Below are 22,445 nucleotides of genomic sequence, written 5' to 3'. Positions count from 1 at the left end.
TGTACAATGTCGAAAACTGTAGTCTTAGTTTGAGACGGACTACCAGTTTAAAGTATATTGGAAACAGAGAGGAAACGCAACGTGACGGCTGCTCGGTTTGGACGGCATCCGATCGTTGCATGAAAGGACAAATTAGTGCTGTTTCGCTGAGTTGTTGCGAAACTTGAACGGACCACAAGACTACGCCAGGGGAGACACGGCGTGCGGGCCATTGGCTTGGCTCAGCGGAGGCACCGCGAACGTCAGGACCAGCAAGGCAGCCAGCCAGAACATCCACGGTGAGCGGACGGCCGCGCTGCCCAGCCACCTCGCATCGCATCGCATCACACGACCAGGACAACGGCCCGGTGCTTGAACTTTGCATTGGGGCACTTTTCCAAACTTGGACAGGTACACTGTGCACATAAAGGTATGTAGCGCGCTACCAGCTGGTTAACAATATATGGCCATTTAAAATACTGTGTGCACACATAGGGGACTTTGAGGATAAAAAAGGTGTCAATACGAGCGCTCTGGTAAAATCCAATGCATTGGTGGTTTTATGGTTTCATCTCCGTTACGTTTTACAAGGTCTTGATTGTAATGTGATGAATTTCTGTGGGGTTTGACTGAAATAACAAGGTACTGTTTTACATTTCACACTGCTGGTTGGGTTTTGTATTGCAAAAATGGATTCAGGTAAAGGTGTTGCTCATGTTATGTGCTCAAATGGTGATGCAATGCAAATAATGGATGAACCTTCAGAGGGTGAAAAACGGTCTAATGTGACCACCACAGGTCAAAGTGCTCGCAGTGAAATTTCACAGGTTAAATCTCAAGTTGGGTCACAGGTTGGCTCCAAACGCAAGGTGAAACTAACACCAAGGGCCTTAATGGAGAAAATTGATTCATTGCAAAAGGAGAGAAATTCTAAATTAAAAAGGGCATCCAACATGCAGAAAACAATTGGAGAATTAATGGAAAATGGAGGATGCAAACAGGAGGTTCAAAGTGCACTTGTGAAATATCTGGACCTATGCAAAGATGCCAGAGAGGCACAGTGTGCTCTTCTACCACTAATACCTCAAGAAGAACAATACAAACATGACATTTGGTTCAAGGCTAAAATGATCAATAATGATCAATTTATTGAGGAGGTTAATGATTGGACAAAAAGGACCCAAGCTGTGCAAAGTGGCGATGATGATGTGGAAAATGAAATCAATCCCAACGACAGCATCTCTAATGTTGAAAGCACAAAATCCACTAAAGGTCACACCTGGAGTGAAGCGAGTAGGTCCAGCACCTCTTCGTTGCGAGCTCGCAAGCAGGTAGAGGCAGACAGAGCTGCCCTTGTAATTCGTGCAGCAGCATTAAAGGAGAAGCATGCGCTTGAGGAGATGGAGGAAATGCTGCGAAAGAAAAAGGAAACATTGGAGCTGGAGGCAGAACTGGCTGCTGCCAATGCCAAAATATCAGTGCTACAATCTCCCACTCACCAAACCCTCTCACAAGCACCATCTGATGGAATGGACTCCTACTTTAGGAAAGGTGCAAGACCAAAAGAACCTTCGGTGGCACAACACACCCTAGCCAGAAAACATGAACCAGTCACACAACCTATCCAACCACAGCCACCCCGACAACAATCTGCACAATCCTATGTACAACAACAACCGCCTCCTATACAACAGCAGCAAGGACTCATTTCACAACCACCACAGCAGCAAACGTATATTCAAACAAAACAACCACCCCGACGTGTACAACCACCACCCTTTTCACAATCACACATGCCTATGAATGCAGCATGGGACATTGGCCATACTACCCACAGGAACCCCCCTGTGGAACAAAATGCTTCTCAATTCAATGACACTTCAACGGTGTGCAACTTGCTCCAAAAACAAAATGAAATCACAGCCATGCTAATGGAACAGCAAACCTCTCATTTACTGCCACCCAGGGAGATACCATGTTTTGATGGGGATCCTCTACAATATAGAACCTTTGTTAGAGCCTTTGTACATTGCGTTGAGAGAAACGCAAGCAACAAAGGGGATTGTCTGTACTATCTGGAGAGGTACACCAAGGGTCAGCCGAACGAGCTTGTACGGAGCTGTCAACACATGGCACCAGACAGAGGGTATGACATGGCAAAATATCTTCTTGACCAAAACTTTGGAGATGAATATAAAATTACAGCAGCATATATGGAGAAGGTTCACAACTGGCCGCTGCTGAAATCTGAGGATCCAAAATCCCTTCGAGCATATTCACTCTTCCTTCGTCAGTGTTGTAATGCCATGGAAACGGTACAGTATATGAGAGAACTTGACATGCCAGCCAACATGAAAGTCATCATTTCAAAGCTTCCATATAAGCTAAGAGAGATTTGGAGAGTCTCTGCATGCGGCATAATGGAAAGACACTACCGCAGACCCCAGTTCACAGACATCGTCACCTTTATAGAGCGCCAGGTAAAGATAATATCAGATCCAGTCTTTGGTGACATTCAGAATAACACACCGGGCACAGGAAAGCCAATGAACAAATTGAAGTCCCAAGGCAAACCCAGGTTTAAAGGAGACAGCTTTGCAACTACTATCGAAACCCCTCCGCCTAAAGAAGAGCAAGCAAGATTTCCACCTAGTCCCAAGCCAAGTAATACTGCTCACAACACCGCCTCTTGTATATGCTGTTCTAAAGACCACACTCTGGATCAGTGTCCAACAATGGAGAAGAAGAAACACAGAGACAAACTTGCTTTTATAAAACAAAATGGAGTCTGTTTTGGCTGCCTTCGCAAAGGCCATTTAAGCAAATATTGTGCTGACCGTTTGATTTGCAAGGTGTGCAGTAAAAAGCATCCCAGTATTCTTCATATTTACTTTGACCAAAAGCAGAGGTCAAGCAACGCAAGTCAGCCAAATAAGCCTGCAGTGAGCAACGCACAGGTCTCCTTGCAAACTTGTGGACAAACAGGGGCCGGTGACAGTAATGGCGTTTTGTCAATCCTACCTGTGCAGGTGAAGTCCAGCAAGGGACATAAAGTAATTAAAACCTATGCATTCCTCGATCCCGGCAGCACAGATACCTTTTGTTCAGAAGCCCTCATGAGGAAGTTGAATTTGAATGGAAGAAAAGCCAAAATCAGCCTTCTAACCATGGGCCCAAAGGCATCTGTATCCAGTTACATGTTGACCGATTTAGAAATCTCAAGCCTCACTGGAGAAGAGTTCTTTGACCTGCCCAAGGTCTACACTCAAAAGAAAATGCCTGTTACAACCAGTAACATCATTAAAGAAGAGGAGCTGGCTAAGTGGCCATATTTAAATGGGGTGGTTCTTCCACGCATTCAAGCTGATGTTGAGCTATTGATTGGTACCAATGCCTCTAAACTACTTGAACCGTGGGAAGTTGTGAACAGTCGTGGTAATGGGCCATATGCCATTAAGACCCTATTGGGGTGGGTTGTTAATGGTCCCCTTTCCGGCTACAGTGAGCAGGCTGAGTGCGTTACTGTCAACAGGACCTCCATAACACATTTGGAGGAATTGCTGCACAATCAGTACAACCATGATTTTAATGAAACGACATCGGAGGACAAAGAGGAAATGTCACAGGATGATAAGAAGTTCATGAAAATCATGACTGATTCTTGTAAACTTCAAGATGGACATTACACCCTGGAACTCCCTTTCAGAAAAAAGGAAGTCTGTCTGCCAAACAATCGGTGTGTTGCTAGCCAACGCATATTTGGATTGAAGAGGAGGTTTGGGAGAGATAAGAAATTCCACAGAGATGCTGATGAAACTAAAGAATGGATTGAGAAAAAAACCCAGGCTCTCAACACCGACAACTACGGTCATGATTTGGCAAGTGTTCAGGCTTTGCAGCGCAAGCATGAGGGCTTTGAAAGAGACCTGGCACCCCTAGGTGACAATGTGAACTCTCTTGGGGAAACCGCACAACGTCTCATACAGTCCCACCCAGAAGCAGTGGATGACATTCAAGAGAAATGTACTGAGCTCAACTCTGCCTGGAGCAGCCTTGTTAGACGTGCTGATCAGCGCAAAGACAAGCTGGGAAATTCACATGACCTGCAGCGCTTTCTATCTGATTTCAGAGACCTCGTGTCCTGGGTTAATGGTATCCGAGGACTGGTGTCCTCTGAGGAGCTAGCCAAAGATGTGACTGGAGCGGAAGCACTTCTAGAAAGACATCAGGAACATCGCACAGAAATAGATGCTCGTCTTGGTACATTCCAGGCTTTTGAGCAATTCGGGCACCAGCTTTTGGTGCAAGGACATTATGCGACTCCCGAGATCAAGCAAAGATTGGAAACTTTAGAAATGGAGCGGGCTGACCTGGAAAAGGCCTGGGTACAGCGCCGCATGATGCTGGACCAATGCTTGGGGTTCCAGCTCTTTAGCAGAGACTGTGAACAAGCTGAGAATTGGATGGCAGCTCGTGAAGCCTTTCTTGCAAGTGACGACAAGGGAGACTCCCTTGATAGTGTTGAGGCACTAATCAAAAAACATGAAGACTTTGATAAAGCCATTAATGTGCAGGAAGAGAAAATTGCTGCTCTCCAATCCTTTGCCAATCAACTCATAGGAGCGGACCATTATGCCAAATCTGAGATCTGCAGTCGACGCAATGAAGTTCTTGACAGGTGGCGTCGGCTGAAGACCCAGATGATTGAAAAGCGCTCAAAACTTGGTGAATCCCAGACCCTGCAGCAATGCAGCCGAGATGTGGATGAAATAGAAGCTTGGATCAGTGAGAAACTGCAGACTGCTTCTGATGAGTCCTACAAGGACCCTACCAACATTCAGCTATCCAAGCTTCTGAGTAAACATCAGAAGCACCAAGCATTTGAGGCGGAGCTCCATGCCAATGCTGATCGAATCCGTGGCGTCATAGATACTGGTAACACACTCATCCAGAGAGGTGCCTGTGCTGGCAGTGAAGATGCAGTTAAGGTACGCCTTGGTGCGCTGGGTGAACAGTGGCAATTTCTCGTCAACAAATCTGCTGAAAAGAGCCAAAAACTCAAAGAAGCCAATAAGCAACAGAACTTTAACACTGGCATCAAAGACTTTGATTTTTGGCTCTCTGAGGTGGAAGCACTTCTTGCTTCAGAGGACTATGGGAAAGATCTGGCCTCAGTCAACAACCTGTTGAAAAAACATCAGTTGCTGGAGGCTGATATTTCAGCCCATGAAGATCGTCTGGAAGATTTAAATGGACAGGCTGACAGTCTGATGGCAAGCAACGCCTTTGATACCTCTCAAGTGAAGGACAAGCGTGGTGCTGTTAATGGTCGTTTCAACAAAATAAAGAGCATGGCAGCCAGCCGCCACGCGAAGCTGAATGAGTCTCACCGTCTACATCAGTTCTTCAGGGACTTAGATGATGAAGAGTCTTGGATCAAAGAGAAGAAGTTGCTTGTAAGTTCAGAAGACTATGGGCGTGATTTGACTGGAGTGCAGAATCTGAGGAAGAAACGCAAGAGGCTTGAGGCTGAATTGGGAGCCCATGAGCCGGCAATTAAGTCTGTGCTTGATACTGGAAAGAAGCTGTCTGATGACAACACCATTGGCCAGCAGGGGGACATTGTATTGATCGCGGATGCAACAGCCCCACGTGGATCCTGGCTGCTGGGAAGGGTCTTAGAGATCTATGCTGACAAGAAGGGACTAGTGCGTTCTGCACGAGTTAAAACAAAAACCAGCACACTGGACAGACCAATAACTAAGCTTTGCTTGATTCAAGAAGCAGACACTTAAGCTTCTAAGAGGTTTGTTTTGTTTTCGTTTACATGACTTGTTGGCTCCATTTATGTTAATATTGGTTTGAATTGTTCACGGTCTCCTGCCGTTCTCAATTAGGGGCCGGTGTGTTGGAGCCAAAAAGCTTTTTGTATATTCTAATTTGTTTATATTAAGAAAGTTAAACAAATTGTCTGAAGACATGCCAATCTATGGTGGGTGGAACCATGGTTGCCATGGTTACATATATACGTGCCAGTTGGTGATTGCGGTCAGGTGCGACAGGGCAAGGGGCAAACAGTTTTCGACCGTGCGAACGTGCGAACGTGCGAACGTGCGAACGTGCGAACGTGAGTGGTCTTTAAGTTTGGTTTGTAACCCGAATTATTGTTTTATCAAGATATTGAACGAAAGGAATGTGGACGAAATAAACGGATTGGCATATCGAACGCAACGCAAAGAGACTATTGAAATTATTTGATTGACGCACGCGTCAAAACAAAACTTACCCAGTTGCCCTGCTGTCCAGCCTATAGGCAAAGGCTGTACACTATATAACATGTTGAAGATTAAAAACTAACATTAGCTAGCATGTCATTACACAAGTTGGACCAACGAACGACTAATTTTGGCCATATTAGCATAAATGAGAACATTCCAGCGAAGAAAACATAACTCAAAGAAAATTGCCAGATCTCACAAAGAGAAGGAACGACGTCTGCGCACGGACAGAAACTGCTCCCAACTGAAGCCACACCGTCCTTCCCCACCACAAAATGCACCATCAACAGCGACCAGAGGCAGTGCTAAAAACAAAGCCCAAGACAAAAAAGGCAACTGTACCTGTTAAAAGAGAAACTAAATCAGCTCCAAAACATCCATATTTGACGGACCCCCTGCAGACATCCATTGAATTGAAAGACTACAGCTTGTTTGGATCAAAAACAGACTTCAAATGCGCTCAGCTGCAAACTATTGATAACCCTATGAAAGCAATAATGTCAAAGAATGGCTCTTATTAAAATAAAAATCCTGAAAGAAAAGAGATACCTCTATTTGAGGGAGGCATTTTAATTGTATTAATTGGACAAGGCACCAACGGACTATTTGGGTATAGCATTTACCGTATTACACGGGAAGACTGATATTTTCCTGTCGTGTTAATTCTACACTGAGAGTGATGGGAAACTTGGATGAATATATTCTGGTCAGATATGCATATCGTATACTTCATGTGTGCTTTATCAATTTTATTATTATTATTAACGCTGTAAAACCAACACTGCAATTTTGATGTGGATGATCCAGGAATATCATCTTCATTGGACAGAGTGTCTGGCCTCCCGCGTGGAAGGACCGAAGCACTTTCCAACAAGCTGCTGGTTGGGGTGAGCAGCCTTATATTTATGAAGCACTTCAAGTGGTGCAGACAGCACAGTGGAGCCAGCATGTTTATAGCAGAGCTCAGCGCAGACCCTCAGGACACAACAGATGAGGATCCATGCACCATTTAATTTACACTACCACCACGAGCTCTTAACTCAAATGACACTTTGATTGTCCGTCTTTTGACGTGTATACTCACGATAACATTGTTATGTACACCTGCGTAATCTCATGAGATCTAATACAAGAGCATGTATTTTTTCATGCAAGTGGTAATTCTTGTCACTAGATAGAATTCTTTTTTTAATTTGCATGGATATAGGAAAGTTAACCTGTGTTCGCTTTATGATGTATACATTGTTTGTTTTGTTTTTTTCCTATTTTAACTTATGTAAAGAGAATTTTTACCATATATATATATATATATATATATATATATATATATATATATGTATATATATATATGTATATATATATATATATATGTATATATATATATATATATATATATATATATATATATATATATATATATATATATACTGTATATATATATATATATATATATATATATATATCCTACTGAAATGCAGAAAGGCTCAGCTGTAATGAAAACTACCAACCAATTCAAGGTGATTTCAAAGTGAAGATGTCAAATAATGCCAGTTTGCAACAATCAAATCCTCATGCAGAAGACATGAGCTTTGCGGTTTGCAATATTGCTATCTACCCAGTTTATGTCACAGTCATTTATCATTCTGTTTCTGTGGTTAACATCTCACTTTGTACTTAAGCAATAGTATCACAACACCAACTCAAAAACCACTTGTGGTATTAATCCTTTAATCCTGTTTAACTCTTTCCCATTTGTATCCCAATTTTTTTCAAACAAACTGTCAACCAAAGCAAGTATATTCATTAAGTTGTACATTTGTAATACTTTATGGAAGCCAAAAGATAAAAATTAAATTAAAAAGATGCTCACCATTAGAAAAGCGGTCATAATAGATGAGAAAAACAATTATCCTCAAATTAAAATCATTTGAAAATCACGTTGAAAATTATTTGTTTTTCTTTGTGTAGTAAGATTGATAATCATTGCTATAAAACAATTTGCCCGCAGATCTACAGGAGATGAAAGGCCTTTTTAACCATTTTAATGCAGATTTAGCATAATTTTTGGATAGGCAGATTTTTTATTTTGCTCAATGAAGCATCCACTAAATGTATTGGTAACTGTTAAACTTGGGGTGCATCTAAAAGAATCCCAGTACAAATTATGATACGTCATTGAAGGTATTTAACTCCCTCCCGTTGGGACAATGCATCCCACAGCTTCTCAAAAAACGGCAGGGGGTATAGGTATGGTAGCAATAACATGAAATGGCATGCCAGTGGTTCATTACACACCTATCTACACATTCTAGTGACATTTAGCAACTTTTCCATACAAAACAAGTCAGTGCTGGGCTGACTCAACAAGGTAGGTTGTGTTATACAATTTCTTGTGAATTAACCATCTAGTACTGTACTGCGGAACTATATTGATAATATGTACAATATCTTTATGTTACTATAGATCCCCCTTAGAAGTATGTATTGTAGGCGTTTGGTGATCATTTTCACTTCCCTGGTACATTTTTTGTACATGTATCGTGGTTTATGGCAAGTGGTTCTCAAAGTGGGGTCCACCGACCCTCGGGGTCCATGGCCTGAATGCAGGGGTTCTGTGAAATAATAATAATAATAATATTAATAATAATGAATATATTATAAATAATGATAATAAATAAATACATAAATAAATATAAATAATAAAAAAATTTATTGACTAAAAATGAAAAGTAACTAATACACTAGTCAAATTGAATCTGTTGATGAATAAAAAGGGCCCTTAAACTGATGATGTGTAAGATTTAGACCATTTTTCATTAAAAAGGAATAAATTAAATGATTGTACATTTCAAAAATCTGAAAATGAATGTGTTCTCAATGACCAACAGTATGTTTTAAATATAATTATAGGTCCGGTCACCATGAAATGATATTACAGAATTGGGTGGTCATGTTTGTTATAGCTACGGACAGTAGTAAATTCAGCGCAGGCAGCACCCCCTGCTGTCAGTAATGAAAAAACGGTGTAATTCTTACACACTATCTATCCCTTTAATGTATGGCTTAAATGTTTTTTTTTGTTCAAATATTTGCAATTGGGGGTCCTTGAAAAAAATGCTTTCGAAAAGGGGTCTCTGAGTCCAAAAAGTTTGTTAACCCCTTCTCTATGGGATATACAGTAGCAGTGGTATTTCTTGGTGGAAATGGAAGTGGGAATTAAAAAAAAAATCAAAGAATCCTTGACTTGTAAACAAGTAATATTCGCCATAGGTTTTATTTATTTTTTTTTTTTCGAAAAACATACACACAAATCAGTGGCGAAAGGGTTAAACAGCAAATATTGACTGTCCTTGTAAATCATTAATTCGAGCTGCGTAAAAAACACAAGCACACATACACACAAGCTTTCTCACTGATGTAAGCACGTCTTTGTCCTCATCTTGTGGCCAAAGATATTACTTGCCGTTTATCCCAATTCCCGCCCTTCTAAATTTTATTGGCTTATTTACGTGTCAGCCGAGCACCAAAAAGCGCCCATTGGTCAGAATCCTTGCCGCTTTTCCTCTTCCTTGGCCTCCGGACTTTAACCTGACACGTACAGCTGACTCCGATTGGTGCTGGAACACACGGCCACATTCCAATTGGTGCCCCCGTCACACCCCCTTCTGTTTATCTGCCATACAAGTGCAAAGTGCCACTTTTCTGTCGCTTGTCCCATTTTCTGCGCGGAGGCCCGTTTGTTTCCGTTTCTGTTTTGTTTTTAAGCGCAAACAATAAATGAACAGCGCTAACATGTCTGCTTTCGGCGAAGTTCCCCAAGCGGCGCCCGTGGTCGTGTTTAAACTAACACAGGACTTTAATAACGACCAATATCCACACAAAGTCAACCTCGGGGTCGGGGGTAAGTTGTAACACAATATTAATTGAATTGATGAACCCGTTATTTGCAGTTCATTTTGCATATCAGTCTTACTCATCCTTCAAATGCAAATTTGAGATTGGATTCATTGCAAATTGACTTTTGAGTACGTTCATTCTATCGTCATTACGTAATGCTCGGTAATCCAATTCTATTTGTCAAGAGTTATCAATAATAAGAGACTGGAGAAAAGCCAAGACTCTGAGTCAAAAATGATCTTTTGCAAAAGAGAGGGAGAGCACCAAGGTCTTCCGGCGATCTGGGGCTCTCCTCTTCGTTTTATTACAAAAATTACAAAAAAGTTACATTACAAGTTTCACAATAATACCATATAAGGAATTGTTTATATCTGTGGTGTGTGTGTGTGTGTGTGTATAAAAGTGTACGTGCCAATAGGTGTGCAAGCAATGTGTTTTTATTTGACAACATATATATATATATATATATATATATATGTGTGTGTGTGTGTGTGTGTGTGTGTGTGTGTGTGTGTGTGTGTACAATTATTCCATCAGTATTTGTGCTCATCAGTGATACAAGTACAGAGCTGCCTACAATGACCTCTGACTGAAACAGATACCAAGTTCAAACACCTGTCCACATTTTTGTCTCGTGCAACCTTTGCCAGTTGTAATCAGATAACAAGTATTAATATTTGCCTTTATTTAAGAAAGAGGTCTGTGAGAAATTCTGCAAGGGATGTGTGGTAAATGGCACTAATGTGGTGGTGTGTTGCAGCTTCTGCTCCTACCTTGAGTCCATTAAGTGCTGGAGGCTGAAGCTTTGTAATCCCTTCATCTTTAACAAGACACAGCATGACAGATGGCAAATGTAGGCCAAAACTTCAAGTGCCACCACAAAATCACATTGTGCTTTATGATGCATGTGAGTCAATGAGTTGTCGTTAGCAGTGGAAGCACAATCTGTATGTCTATATATATATATATATATATATATATATATATATATATATATATATATATATATATATATATATATATATATATACTACTTTATTATATATATATATATATATATATATATATATATATATATATATATACTACTTTATTATATATATATATATATATATATATATATATATATATATATATATATATTTGGTCAAAAATATCTGTTTATTGCACTTTTTTTTTAAAACAAGCCGTATATACTGGATGTATAAACAATGCTTGATACTTAATATCAATTATTACTTAATATCATTATTTTTTATCATAATAATGATGAAAAACTAAAATAAATAAAGTAAATCATAATTATGGCTAAAGCTTGCTGAGTGCCAACCATTAAAAAAAAAAATAAAGCCTACTTAGAACCAAGCACATACTACAAAAGACCTGTAAGAACACCTTCAGCCTTAAAGTATTTTTGCAAGGGAAAAAACAAACAAACAAACAAAAAACAGAACAAAAGTATCAGAATCACTCGAAGTGAGTTTGGACTTAGCAGTCAAAATCTCATTTTTGGTCATTTCAAACCGAATGTATTCAAATTTTTGCCAATCGGATATTCCACAATGGGTCTCAATTGACAGCTACTGAGCTACAGCTACTAGGGGCTGAGAAAAGCAAAGGCTTTTGGCATGCAAACATGTGGGAATTACTGTCATCTAAAGGCTTTTAACCGCGAGACCGACTTCAACGTTGTGATCTCGCCCCACTCTTGACGCAGCCGAGTCTACTGCATAAAAACAACACTAGTAGATTCAAATGATTGAAATTCTTCCAAGCTTTTTTTTTCTTTATCAGAATCATCAGCTCTGTGCTCGCGTGCTCGCCAGGAGTTTACGTTATTCACCGGCGAACTCCTATAAGCAAAAGTTCATCCGATATGTTTTCTGCCCTGCGCTTCCATGCAGTAAAGAAATTCCAGAAGGTATGCATTGTAGAAAATCTGGCCAGCGCAGACACCGCACGAAGTGGCGTGGTTGCCGAAAAGACGACATTTTGACCCGTGGAGCTGCGTCAAACCCGCGGGATGGACGTTCTTGCTGGGTTCACTCGCTTGCGATTTCTTAAGCTTAATGATGTCTTAACCTTGTGTTTACCCCCTGGTAGGATGACTGAAAGTGCTTGATTTGACATCTACTGGTTGGCGGTTTTTTAATTTTAATATCACAGATTTTCATCCTAATTAATCGTGGCACCCAATATTGTGATCGCGATGAAAATTCGACAGCCCTAGACCGTAGTATACTTAAATTGGTATTCTAGGATTAAAAATTGTTTCGTAAAAGTTTTTGTCAATTTGTATTGCAGCCTATCGCACAGATGAAGGGAAGCCTTGGGTTTTGCCTGTGGTGAAAAAAGTAGAAAAGATCATTTCCAATGATGACAAGCTGAACCACGAGTATCTGCCTATCTTGGGTTTGCCCGAGTTTAGATTCTCAGCATCCAAAATTGCGCTGGGAGACAACAGCCCGGCTATCCTTGAGAACAGGGTGGGTTGCATCTTGTTCATGCACTCAACCACTGCATTTGCTCTTCCTGTTTGTTTTGTTTAGATTGTTTGTCCGACCCTTTCAGGTGGGGGCCGTTCAGTGTCTTGGGGGCACAGGTGCACTGAAGATGGGAGCAGAGTTTCTCAGACGTTTCTACAATGGGAGCAACAACACAAAGACACCAGTCTATGTGTCTGCACCGACATGGGGTATAGGGACCAGTTTGGATTTAAAAGCACAATTTTTTTTTTTTAACTCATTCAATGCCACTGACGTATTTTCATTTTTTTTTAAGAGACCAGACATTCAATCTCAGGTACCTGAGTATCAATTTATAGTACAGTGGGCCCCCGGGTTACGAACTTAATCCGTTCAGCGGGTACGCTCGTATCTCGAACTGCTCGTATAACGGGCAATCCAAACCCATGTTAATTCGAGAATGCGTGCAACGCGCGCAAAAGCCCTAGGTAAAAACACCACGACTGTACACATATATTAAAATTGAGTGACATAATCTACTGTAAATTTGCATTAAATAATGAGTACAAAGGAAAAATGACTTTTACCTTTGGAATGACGTGACTTGAGCTGGGTGGAAGCGGAGGGGAGCAGAAACCATCGCTCAAAGTCAACACGGCGAAGTAGATATGCTATTGGTCTTACAGTGTCACAGTAACTCTTTCAGTCAGGGTGCTATTCACGGAGATACTAAAACATCATCCTCTTATTTCTTCCTTTACCGCTGCTAGTAATTTTGGAAGCTATGTCTAACAGATAAAGTTTGCAAAGTCTTCACAACATTCCTCCCTTCCGTTTTTCACTCATTTTCTCTCCTTCCTTCCATCCCAACCAGCTGTGCCATCAAGCTAGATAAAGGCGTTCGGCCAATAGCATATCGGCACTTCTGTGATTGACGTGTGACGCCGGCCAATAGCATCTCCGTGAGTGAGACCGGGTGACCTTAATCGACCAATATCATATTGGCATCTCCGTGACTGACTGATACTTATTCGCACTTTTTTTAAACGGTTGGAATGTATTGACAATTAATTAAAAAAAAAACACATTTAAACCAATGACAATTCTTTGTCCTGCAATCTGCACATTTAATTTCATGTCAGCTGTTTTTCCCTTTAGCTGTACAAACACTACACTTAAATGGTAATATATTTACACACCGTGACTGAGACAGTCACTGTGACGTTGTAAGACCAATAGCGTTCACGTTACTGCCACAAGTATCTACTGAAGGTTTAAATGACGCATCTGCTGATTTTGTTGACGCAGTTAAGCGAGAAACATATTCACATACTTAATGGCCGGCATGTCGGATTGCTCGTAAGGCGAAAGGTTAGTTCGTAAGTGGGGGACAAAAATCTCCGTGATCCACGCTCGTAAGGCGAATTGTTCGTAAATCAGGGTGTTCGTAAGCCGGGGGCCGACTGTATCTGGAAATTATTGTCCTCGAAGTGCGTAAGTATCGATTTAATACTTAAATATCTAGGATTTATCGTCCAGTGTGTTTAAAAAAAAAAAAAAAATTGAAAATTTGTCCCTGGCATTGAATGAGTTAATTTCCATTTTAGGTGACACTTTTTTTGACCAATTTCAAGTGACATTTCTACAGTTCAACTGCGTGTACACTGAGGGAACACATGAAACAACCCAAATGATACTAACAGTTGAACTCATAGGTTTCCATACTCTATGGGGATGTAAACTTATGAGCACTACTCTATTATACTGTACATTTCTTGTACCTCCACAAGCATCATCAGTCGGCATCAACAACACAGTAGTAAAATAGTTCACAATATATAAGCAGTGGATATTAAACATTACGTACGCACATTGAAATTGTGCCACTTATGCAAAAAGAAAAGGCAAAAAAATCCAAACTGTCACTTGAGTCATGTGGTATAAATCCAGCCATTGAAAGACTTCATGCAAGTATTCATACTGTATAAGACACTGTAAAACTACATGTGGTTTTGTTTTAGTCACAACAGCTGATTACCAGTGTACATTGACACAAGTGGGAGCTAACCTCATATCAAAAGTTCAAACACAACCAAGAGGTTTTATCTCTTTGTTTTAGAGAATCACAATGGTGTGTTCACCAACGCCGGCTTCGAAGATGTCCGCCCCTACAAGTACTGGGATGCCGAAAAGAGAGGCCTCGATTTGTCTGGTTTCCTTGCCGACTTGGAGGTAAAAAGCATGACATGAACTCAGTAAATGCACACTCATTGTTGAACACCCCCGAGACTGGTCTGGCTTGCAATTCAGCCCATTTCCTAAGATACATATCCGAAATCAAATCTTGTACTTTAGCACTGTTTGCTTAGTTTTTGGGGGTGGGCTTTTTTTGTGATGCCAAAATGTGTACAGGTAATGACAACGATTGAAGCTGAAAAAATCACCATAATTCTTAAAGGGTTTGGCTATACATACCATTTGACACTACAATTAAAGGTGTGTTACAGAATTTTACATGTTAAAAATACCATATTTTTTTCCCTATAATTGCCTAAGTCAATCCTTCTCAAATAATGCGGCGAGTCCCCCGGGGAGGGGGCAAGGCCAAGCCAGGAGGGGGCGCAAATGAAGGAACAGGCTTAAAAGTTACCATTGAGGCTTAAAAATTAACTTTTGAAGATTTTTTTTTTTATTATATTGCTTTTGTCCCTTTGTAAATGTTAGCACTTTACTGGGCAAAGCAAACACTTTTCTAATTTTAGGTCCTAAACAGGCAAGACCTCTCAGGATTTTAGAAAAAATTTGGCCGTGCAATAGATGCAATGTGCTAGGCTAACACATTGTGTCATATCAAGCTTTAAGTTTTCATTGTAAAGATGTCTGTGGGTAAGGTCCTCCTCGCAATCAGGCCCAATGGTCCATTGCCACCGAAATGCCTTAGCGAGGGTGGCCCACCTCCAAACTCACTCCGGTCGGTCAGATCTGCGCGGCGGGATTCGATATGTTCATTGCCAACCAGCCTCCTCTTCAAGCCTGGAGAAGGAGACGTGAAGTAAAAAGTTGTGTTAAGTCTGATTTTCGGTTCTCGGACAGAATGTGGACCCCAGACAGATAGACTAGCTTGAGGAATGTCCAAAAGATTTATTAACAGAAAGCTCACGCAGAGTGTGGATTAAAACATAACACAAAAAGGGTAAAGTACAACAGAAATCGTATAGTAAATCAAGTACAACCAAGAGAGGGACTTACAAAATTGTCCAAGCATAACTGACAGAAAGGCGCAGGGCAGTCCACAAGAGAACAACAAAAAAGTATCAATTAAAATAACTATAGGTACAAGAGGAAGGAAAAACTAGTAAAAAAAAAAAAAAGTATAAACAAACAAAGCTACAGAGTGGAAAAATCCAGTAGTTAACAAAGAAACTCAGAGTACCACTCAAGGTTAGGGCTGCACAATTATGACCAAAAATATTAATCATGATTATTTTGGTCAATATTGAAATCACGATTATTCATCATGTTAGGTCAAACATCTTTATTTATTGCCCTTTTTTTTTAAAAACAAGCAGCATAAAAACAAGATTGCAAGTCTTGATACTTAGAAATAACAATAAAAAACTAAAATAAATAAAGTAAAAAATTAACTTATTTGCTGAATGCAAACCAATGAAAAAAAATAGAACCCTAAGCCTGCTTAAAAACAAGCACATTATTTATTTTTCAGCAAATTATAATAAATTAGCAGACAAAATGTAATTTTTGGTCATTACAAACCAAATTTACTCAACTTTTTTGCCAATTTTTCAAAAAGGGTCTCAATTGACAGCAAGCAGGAATCAGGCGAGAAACTCAACGCCATTTCACACTGATAAATAATATAGTAGGGTGAGAAAAGCATAAGCGTTAGCCATGCAAACATGTGGGAAATGATTTGTTGACGGAGCGATGGACCGAATATTACAAGTTAGTCGGCAGGGGACACCCTGAACTAGTTGCCAGCCATTCGCAGGGCACAAAGAGACAAAAAAACGCTCACGCACCCAATTATAGCTGAAGACAATTTAATATGTCCAATAAACCCGTCAAGGATGTTATCATCATCACAGAATGTAAAAATAGCTTATGATATTGGCAAACATTTGATATAATGATCATGTAAGGGAGATTAAAGGGGTAGGAGTTAAGGGGGTAAGTTTATACTTCTTCCTCCTTCTTTTGGAAGGTGTATATTTAAGTGTATTTTTTTTCTGATGACTGTTGACGACTGTGAAATGTTCTAGTGTCGTCATTGATGCTTTGTTTTGTGGTATGTTTGTTGTATATTTATTTCCTTACAAGTGAAAGTCCTCTTTTAACGACTGTATGTGTTTTTATTTTCAGTTTCATACATGTTTGACATAAAAAGCAACATCTGCAATACACCTTTAAATATCAAATCCACACTGCACAGTTCAAGAGGAGTTCTGAGACTTTCTGCCAATATTTTATTTGAATACATATACAAAAAAAAAAAGCAGACTGTCCTTGGTTGCTGTCCAAACTAGAAGAATGGCATTGGTTAAGTGGGATCCAATAGTGATTGCACTTGACCGGCTCCTTTTTTTCTTTTCTTAGAGCTGCCCAGAGCGTTCCATCTTTGTTTTGCACGCTTGTGCCCACAATCCAACTGGCACAGACCCCACACAGGAGCAATGGAAGCAGATCGCCGATGTTATGATGGTACTGAAATTGGTGTGGCCAAAGTGTTAGTGCCTAAGAGATGTTAGTTACATTTTTATTTTCTGCTCTTTGCCAGAGAAGAAAGCTGTTTGCGTTCTTTGACTCAGCTTACCAAGGATTTGCCTCGGGCAGTCTGGATAAAGATGCCTGGGCTGTCCGGTTTTTCGTCTCGATGGGTTTTGAATTGTTTTGCGCCCAGTCATTCTCCAAGAATTTTGGCCTTTATAGTAAGTAATGCATGCTCATGCTCCACCAGCTTTTCATAGATAAGAGTATTGCATTTTAGTTGTGCACTCAACCAAGATGTACACAAAGTCTAACCAGTCATTTGTACTGAAAAGTTTTTTTACAATAATGTGGGGATGTGTAAGGCATAATCATTTTTCTTGTTGTATTACTGGTGCTCGATTGGCAGTTGAGCAAGCCATGGTTTCGCCGCATGCAATAGACACGCCCACATGTTTTGAGAGCAGAGACAAGGTCATGATTTTTCACAATTATGAAGCCTCATTTTGTATACATGACAGTTTAAAAAATATGTTCTTATTGGGCAGGGCCATTACCAAGTTTAGAGGACATTTATTTTCGTTTGGAAGGGACTAAATTTGTTGTATTATGTTAAATTATGTTCCCTGTTTTATAAAAACAAAATACTGTAGAAAATAGTCATTAAAAAAAATACCGGTACTCTTTTCTCTTTTCTTTTTTTTTCTCCATGGTGTTTTTTGGGTGGCTGGAACGGATTAAATGTTGTGACCACCTTTTTTAACTGTACGTGACATCCACTCAATCTTCCCCAATGGCGGTATTCCTTTTTATATGAAACTCCACTTTCAATAGGCATAAATTGCACATAGAAATCTTCCTGCAAATGAGTAAACTTTTCTGCTTGAGTACAGTGCTTACAATCATCACAATTGATATTAAAAACACAAAACTCTTTGTCCCAGAGAGAAGTGAAAATAAACTTACACACTGTGTATCCCTGAACAGGCGGAATGCATTTCAGCACCTGCTAAAAATAAAAAAAAAATAAGGCTCAATTCATTCCAAAGACAAATGGTCTTATGTCTGTTGTTCCCATCAGACGAGCGTGTTGGCAACTTGACGGTGGTGGCTCGTGATGCTGATAACCTGAAGAGAGTTCTGTCCCAAATGGAGAAAATTGTGCGGACCACTTGGTCCAACCCACCGACTCAGGGCGCTCGCATTGTGGCTGTCACCCTCAACTCGCCCGAGCTCTTTGTAGAATGGTCAGCTCTCAAAGCTCTAAATCTTGATGCAGTGGCTATGAATGTTGTGTTATCAAATGCAGTATTTTATTTGTGTAACCCCAGGAAAGAAAATGTGAAGACCATGGCTGACAGGGTGTTGTTGATGAGGGCCCAGCTGAAAGCCAAGCTCCAGGCTCTGGGGACGCCGGGAACCTGGAACCACATCACAGAGCAAATTGGCATGTTCAGCTTCACTGGGCTCAACCGTGAGTAGATGCGCACATGCACAACTTTGCTTTGAATGTGTTCTTGCTGTTACACATCTGGAGTAGGCTATCAGTTTCTGACGGTATGATAATCTTAAATAACCAAAAATAACACAGTATCACGGTATTGAAATCACAGCTCAAAAATATATCATCTTTTGGATAAACGGCTAGATCTATGTTATAAAAACAACTTTATTTTTAATGTTATATAGTTATATAATATCCATGAAATCTTTCTGATTGAATACAAACAATTTATACTGCAAAATATGGGCACTTAGTATGAAACAACAATAAACTACCATCAAGTGATAGTAGTATATTTCAAATTTATTATTCAACTACTACATGTATCAATTAATAGTATAATATGGATTCTGGCAATTTTATGTTGAGGGTCCGTTCCCTTGTACACGGATGCGCGCGCATGCTCTCACAAAGTCACTCTCTCACTCATTATAACTTGTACCTTCCTCGCAACGTCACCTGATCTTTGTCCAAAAGCGGAAAAAAATCCCCCACATGTGACTTCATTTGTTAGTTTGGGAGGAAAAGTCTGATTCTTTTTTTATTTTTTTTTTAAGCCACACTTGAGTAGGCTGGACTGCTGGTGTCCTCCTTGAGTGATTCCGTGAAAATAGCCTATGACAACATGTTAGCCCATTTACATGCAGCAGTTAGCTGCAGAAGCAAAAATATATTGCTACTTAAGCTCACAAAGCAGGAAATGGACAATGTGATTGACTGCTGCAGCAGAGGAGGACTTGCGTATGAAACACAATAAGAGCTGACCAGGGCATTTCCTCATTAAGGCAGATAACGAGATAGGGTAAAAAAAAAGCAACGGTTTTGACAGACTTGGATGATTTGAAATAAAATCGTGGTTAAGTCGGTTATCGGTCCTGGAGTAACCCAGGACTTTGTGTCATGGTTATTTGATGCAGCCAGACAAGTGGAATACATGGTGAAGGAGAAACACGTTTACCTGATGGCCAGCGGACGTATCAACATGTGTGGCTTGACCAGCAAGAACATCAACTATGTGGCGGAGTCCATCCATGAGGCTGTCACTAAGGTCCAGTAGAAGACTTAGCTCTGCCTCATTTACTGACGCTATATGACTGGATGCACAATTACTGTATTTTATCTAAATGCTCTCAGGCTGGCAACCTGCAGTCGATGAGGACAATTGGTCTGACCCACATTGCAATCCTAAAAACAAACAAAATATCAGGGAACTGTTGTGAAATGCCCTACAATTTTTATTACTTGAATCAACATTTTATACAGTGGATATAAAGTTCACTCTCCTCTGATCAAATACTGGGATTTTATGAATTTAAAAAAAAGTCCTTTTAAAAACTACCAGTAATTTTAAAAGCTTACAATACAATTCAAAAAAGAAATGTATTTAAGTGTGATAACATGAATGCACAAGCGTGGAGATAATATTAATCTCTTTTTTTCACAAAATACTGACATTTAAACATGGCTGTGTAGACATTCTTTATCCACAGTTTATTTAACATTTAATTATAAACTTTTTTGTTTTTCATAAAAAAATTAAATAGCCACTATTAGGAAAAAACCCACCCCAGCCTTATCTCTTTCTAGTAATCTCCCCTTAAAGTCATTCCGTGTTCAAAATGGGCATATTATGGTATTGGCATGACTAATTTAGTTTCAAAGTTCTTACCATACTACTGCTGTGACATTACCACTAAGATGTTGCTGTATTTCTACTTTTCACACTTTACTTCTTGGCATTCTAAGACTAGTTTATAGCCCCTCACATGAATGCATCAATCACTGAAATAAAGTTTCATGATTGATTTGGAACTTGCTTAACTAGTTTTTGTAAATGGGAACATACAATGTGTAATTAAGAAAAAACAAATTCAATGTTTGTTTTAATGTCCAAACTGGCGTTTGAGACCGTACGGTTTGTCGTACAACCATACAACCAACAGTTCATGGCTGTCCAATCAAAACGCATGATGCTTGTTATTAAAGTGATTACATTACGGTACTTTAAGACGCATTTCTTCACTGTATTATGAATAGCATTATATTGCAGATATAGAGCGAGGGGGGTGAAGAGAAACAAGACAAGTGAGAAGCAATGTACACGTGTGCGTAGACGCAAATGCTGAAACTAATGTCGCAACAACAAAACGACTTGGAGTTTCAATGTTTCATTTTTTTGACACAGCTGAATATGAATTTGTCAAAAAAAAAACATAAGTAATCTGCCACTCTAAATAGCTCACTCCTTATGAATTGCAAACATTCTCTACTTCCTGCTCGTCATTTGCACAAACATGCTCTTTTTTCTTCCGTGGGTCGTCTTCTCTGACCTGTCCAATTTGAAAGGGAGGTCTCCAGAAATGCTTTGCTGAAGCCGTCTTTACCCAAGTGACGACTGTGGCGAGATCAGAGCGTGGATCGGTTGCTCCTCGCTGTGTTTCTCCCCCTCTCCTGCCGACATCCACGTGTGACATGCCACTGCTCTCGCATTTTTGTCTTGGACAAGTCAAGCCGTCTTTTTCTTTTCATATTGGGTCAAAGTCTGCCGGAAAAAATAACCACGAGCCTTGTTGTTGACAACACACAGGCAAAATGCTGGCGCTTGAAGAAAGTGCAGTTGAAAGTGCAAACATGCTAAAACAGATGCATACTATATCAAATTAGAGATATATATAATCATTTTAAGCCTTGTAAATCACATGATATTACTTGTTTCGCATTCAAATTAATGTTAACGGACAAGTGGAGAAAATTGGTCTGATTTTGAGCTATGCGGGTATCTGTGGACCGCCCAATATTTTGTTTGAAAATGAGGGGAAAAAAAACTGAAAAGTAAAACTGTAAATCAAGCTTGAAATGGTTATTTAGGGCGGCATTGCTCAGTCGTAGTGTTGTTGTCTCCTGCGGGTTGGATCCCCGACCGTCGTGGCCATGTCAAAGTATCCTTGAGCAAGACACTGAACCTACAGTTGTTCATCAGTAGGTAAATGAGTAGTCAGTGTAAAATGCTTTGCACACCTGTTAGAAAAGTGCAAAAAGCCAGTTGATAAGGACTTATAAAAGGTGGTAGTACTAGTTGAGTCACCTCTTGACCGTTCTGTTGGAGCACTGTTTTATGTAATTCACTGTGTTTTTGCATCTTTTACATGAAATGGGAGGGTATTTCAAAATTGTACTTTGTGCTTTTAATATAAACACAAGACACCATAGCTTTATTCTGTTAAATCTCAAACATGCACGAGTCAAGCTATGAATAGTCTTTGAAAAACTTCAATAAATGAATTTAAATCACATTTCTGTATTTGTCATTTATGTCGGAATCATTGTGCACCCCAAATTGAATAAATAACTAATCTTGCACCCGGGAGCAGAATATTTATTTTTTCATTTGTAATGCATTCATTAGAATGCAATATTTAATTGAAATACATGAAGTTTATGTTTTAAGTGTCTTATTTGGGTATGCACTACAGAATCCAGGAGGTGAATAACCAAGCAGTTTAACATTATGAGTAAATAAGTAAAAAGAGGGAATCATTGTGCAATTTTACTCATACTATAATATTTTCATTTTATTTTTTGATTGTAGTTGAAGTT

General features: G+C 39.7%; 1 protein-coding gene across 1 annotated transcript; it reads left to right on the top strand.

Annotated features, from left to right (window-relative positions):
• The first annotated feature begins 9,940 nt into the window (after positions 1-9,940).
• On the top strand, positions 9,941-22,141 carry got1 (glutamic-oxaloacetic transaminase 1, soluble). Its single transcript, XM_088421906.1, has 9 exons — positions 9,941-10,158; positions 12,459-12,640; positions 12,726-12,849; positions 14,739-14,851; positions 17,234-17,338; positions 17,415-17,565; positions 18,426-18,591; positions 18,676-18,818; positions 19,766-22,141. The coding sequence occupies exons 1-9, from the start codon at positions 10,035-10,037 to the stop codon at positions 19,903-19,905; spliced, it is 1,248 nt and encodes a 415-aa protein (XP_088278032.1). The 5' UTR covers positions 9,941-10,034; the 3' UTR covers positions 19,906-22,141.
• Positions 22,142-22,445: the final 304 nt, after the last annotated feature.

Source organism: Hippichthys cyanospilos, chromosome 8 (genome assembly GCF_059441005.1).
Source record: "Hippichthys cyanospilos isolate Australia breed blue-spotted pipefish chromosome 8, RoL_Hcya_1.0, whole genome shotgun sequence".
Taxonomy (NCBI): Eukaryota; Metazoa; Chordata; class Actinopteri; order Syngnathiformes; family Syngnathidae; genus Hippichthys; species Hippichthys cyanospilos.
Note: the sequence above shows the minus strand (reverse complement) of the source record. Positions and strands in the feature narration are given on the sequence as shown.

What these genes read in the sequence shown, in the direction of transcription:
- got1 (XM_088421906.1), top strand. Translation starts at nt 10,035, where the DNA reads ATGAACAGCGCTAACATGTCTGCTTTCGGCGAAGTTCCCCAAGCGGCG. An exon ending in CGGCTATCCTTGAGAACAGG is followed by an intron (nt 12,641 to 12,725) that starts GTGGGTTGCATC and finishes CGACCCTTTCAG; the next exon opens with GTGGGGGCCGTTCAGTGTCT. An exon ending in GTTTCCTTGCCGACTTGGAG is followed by an intron (nt 14,852 to 17,233) that starts GTAAAAAGCATG and finishes TTCTTTTCTTAG; the next exon opens with AGCTGCCCAGAGCGTTCCAT.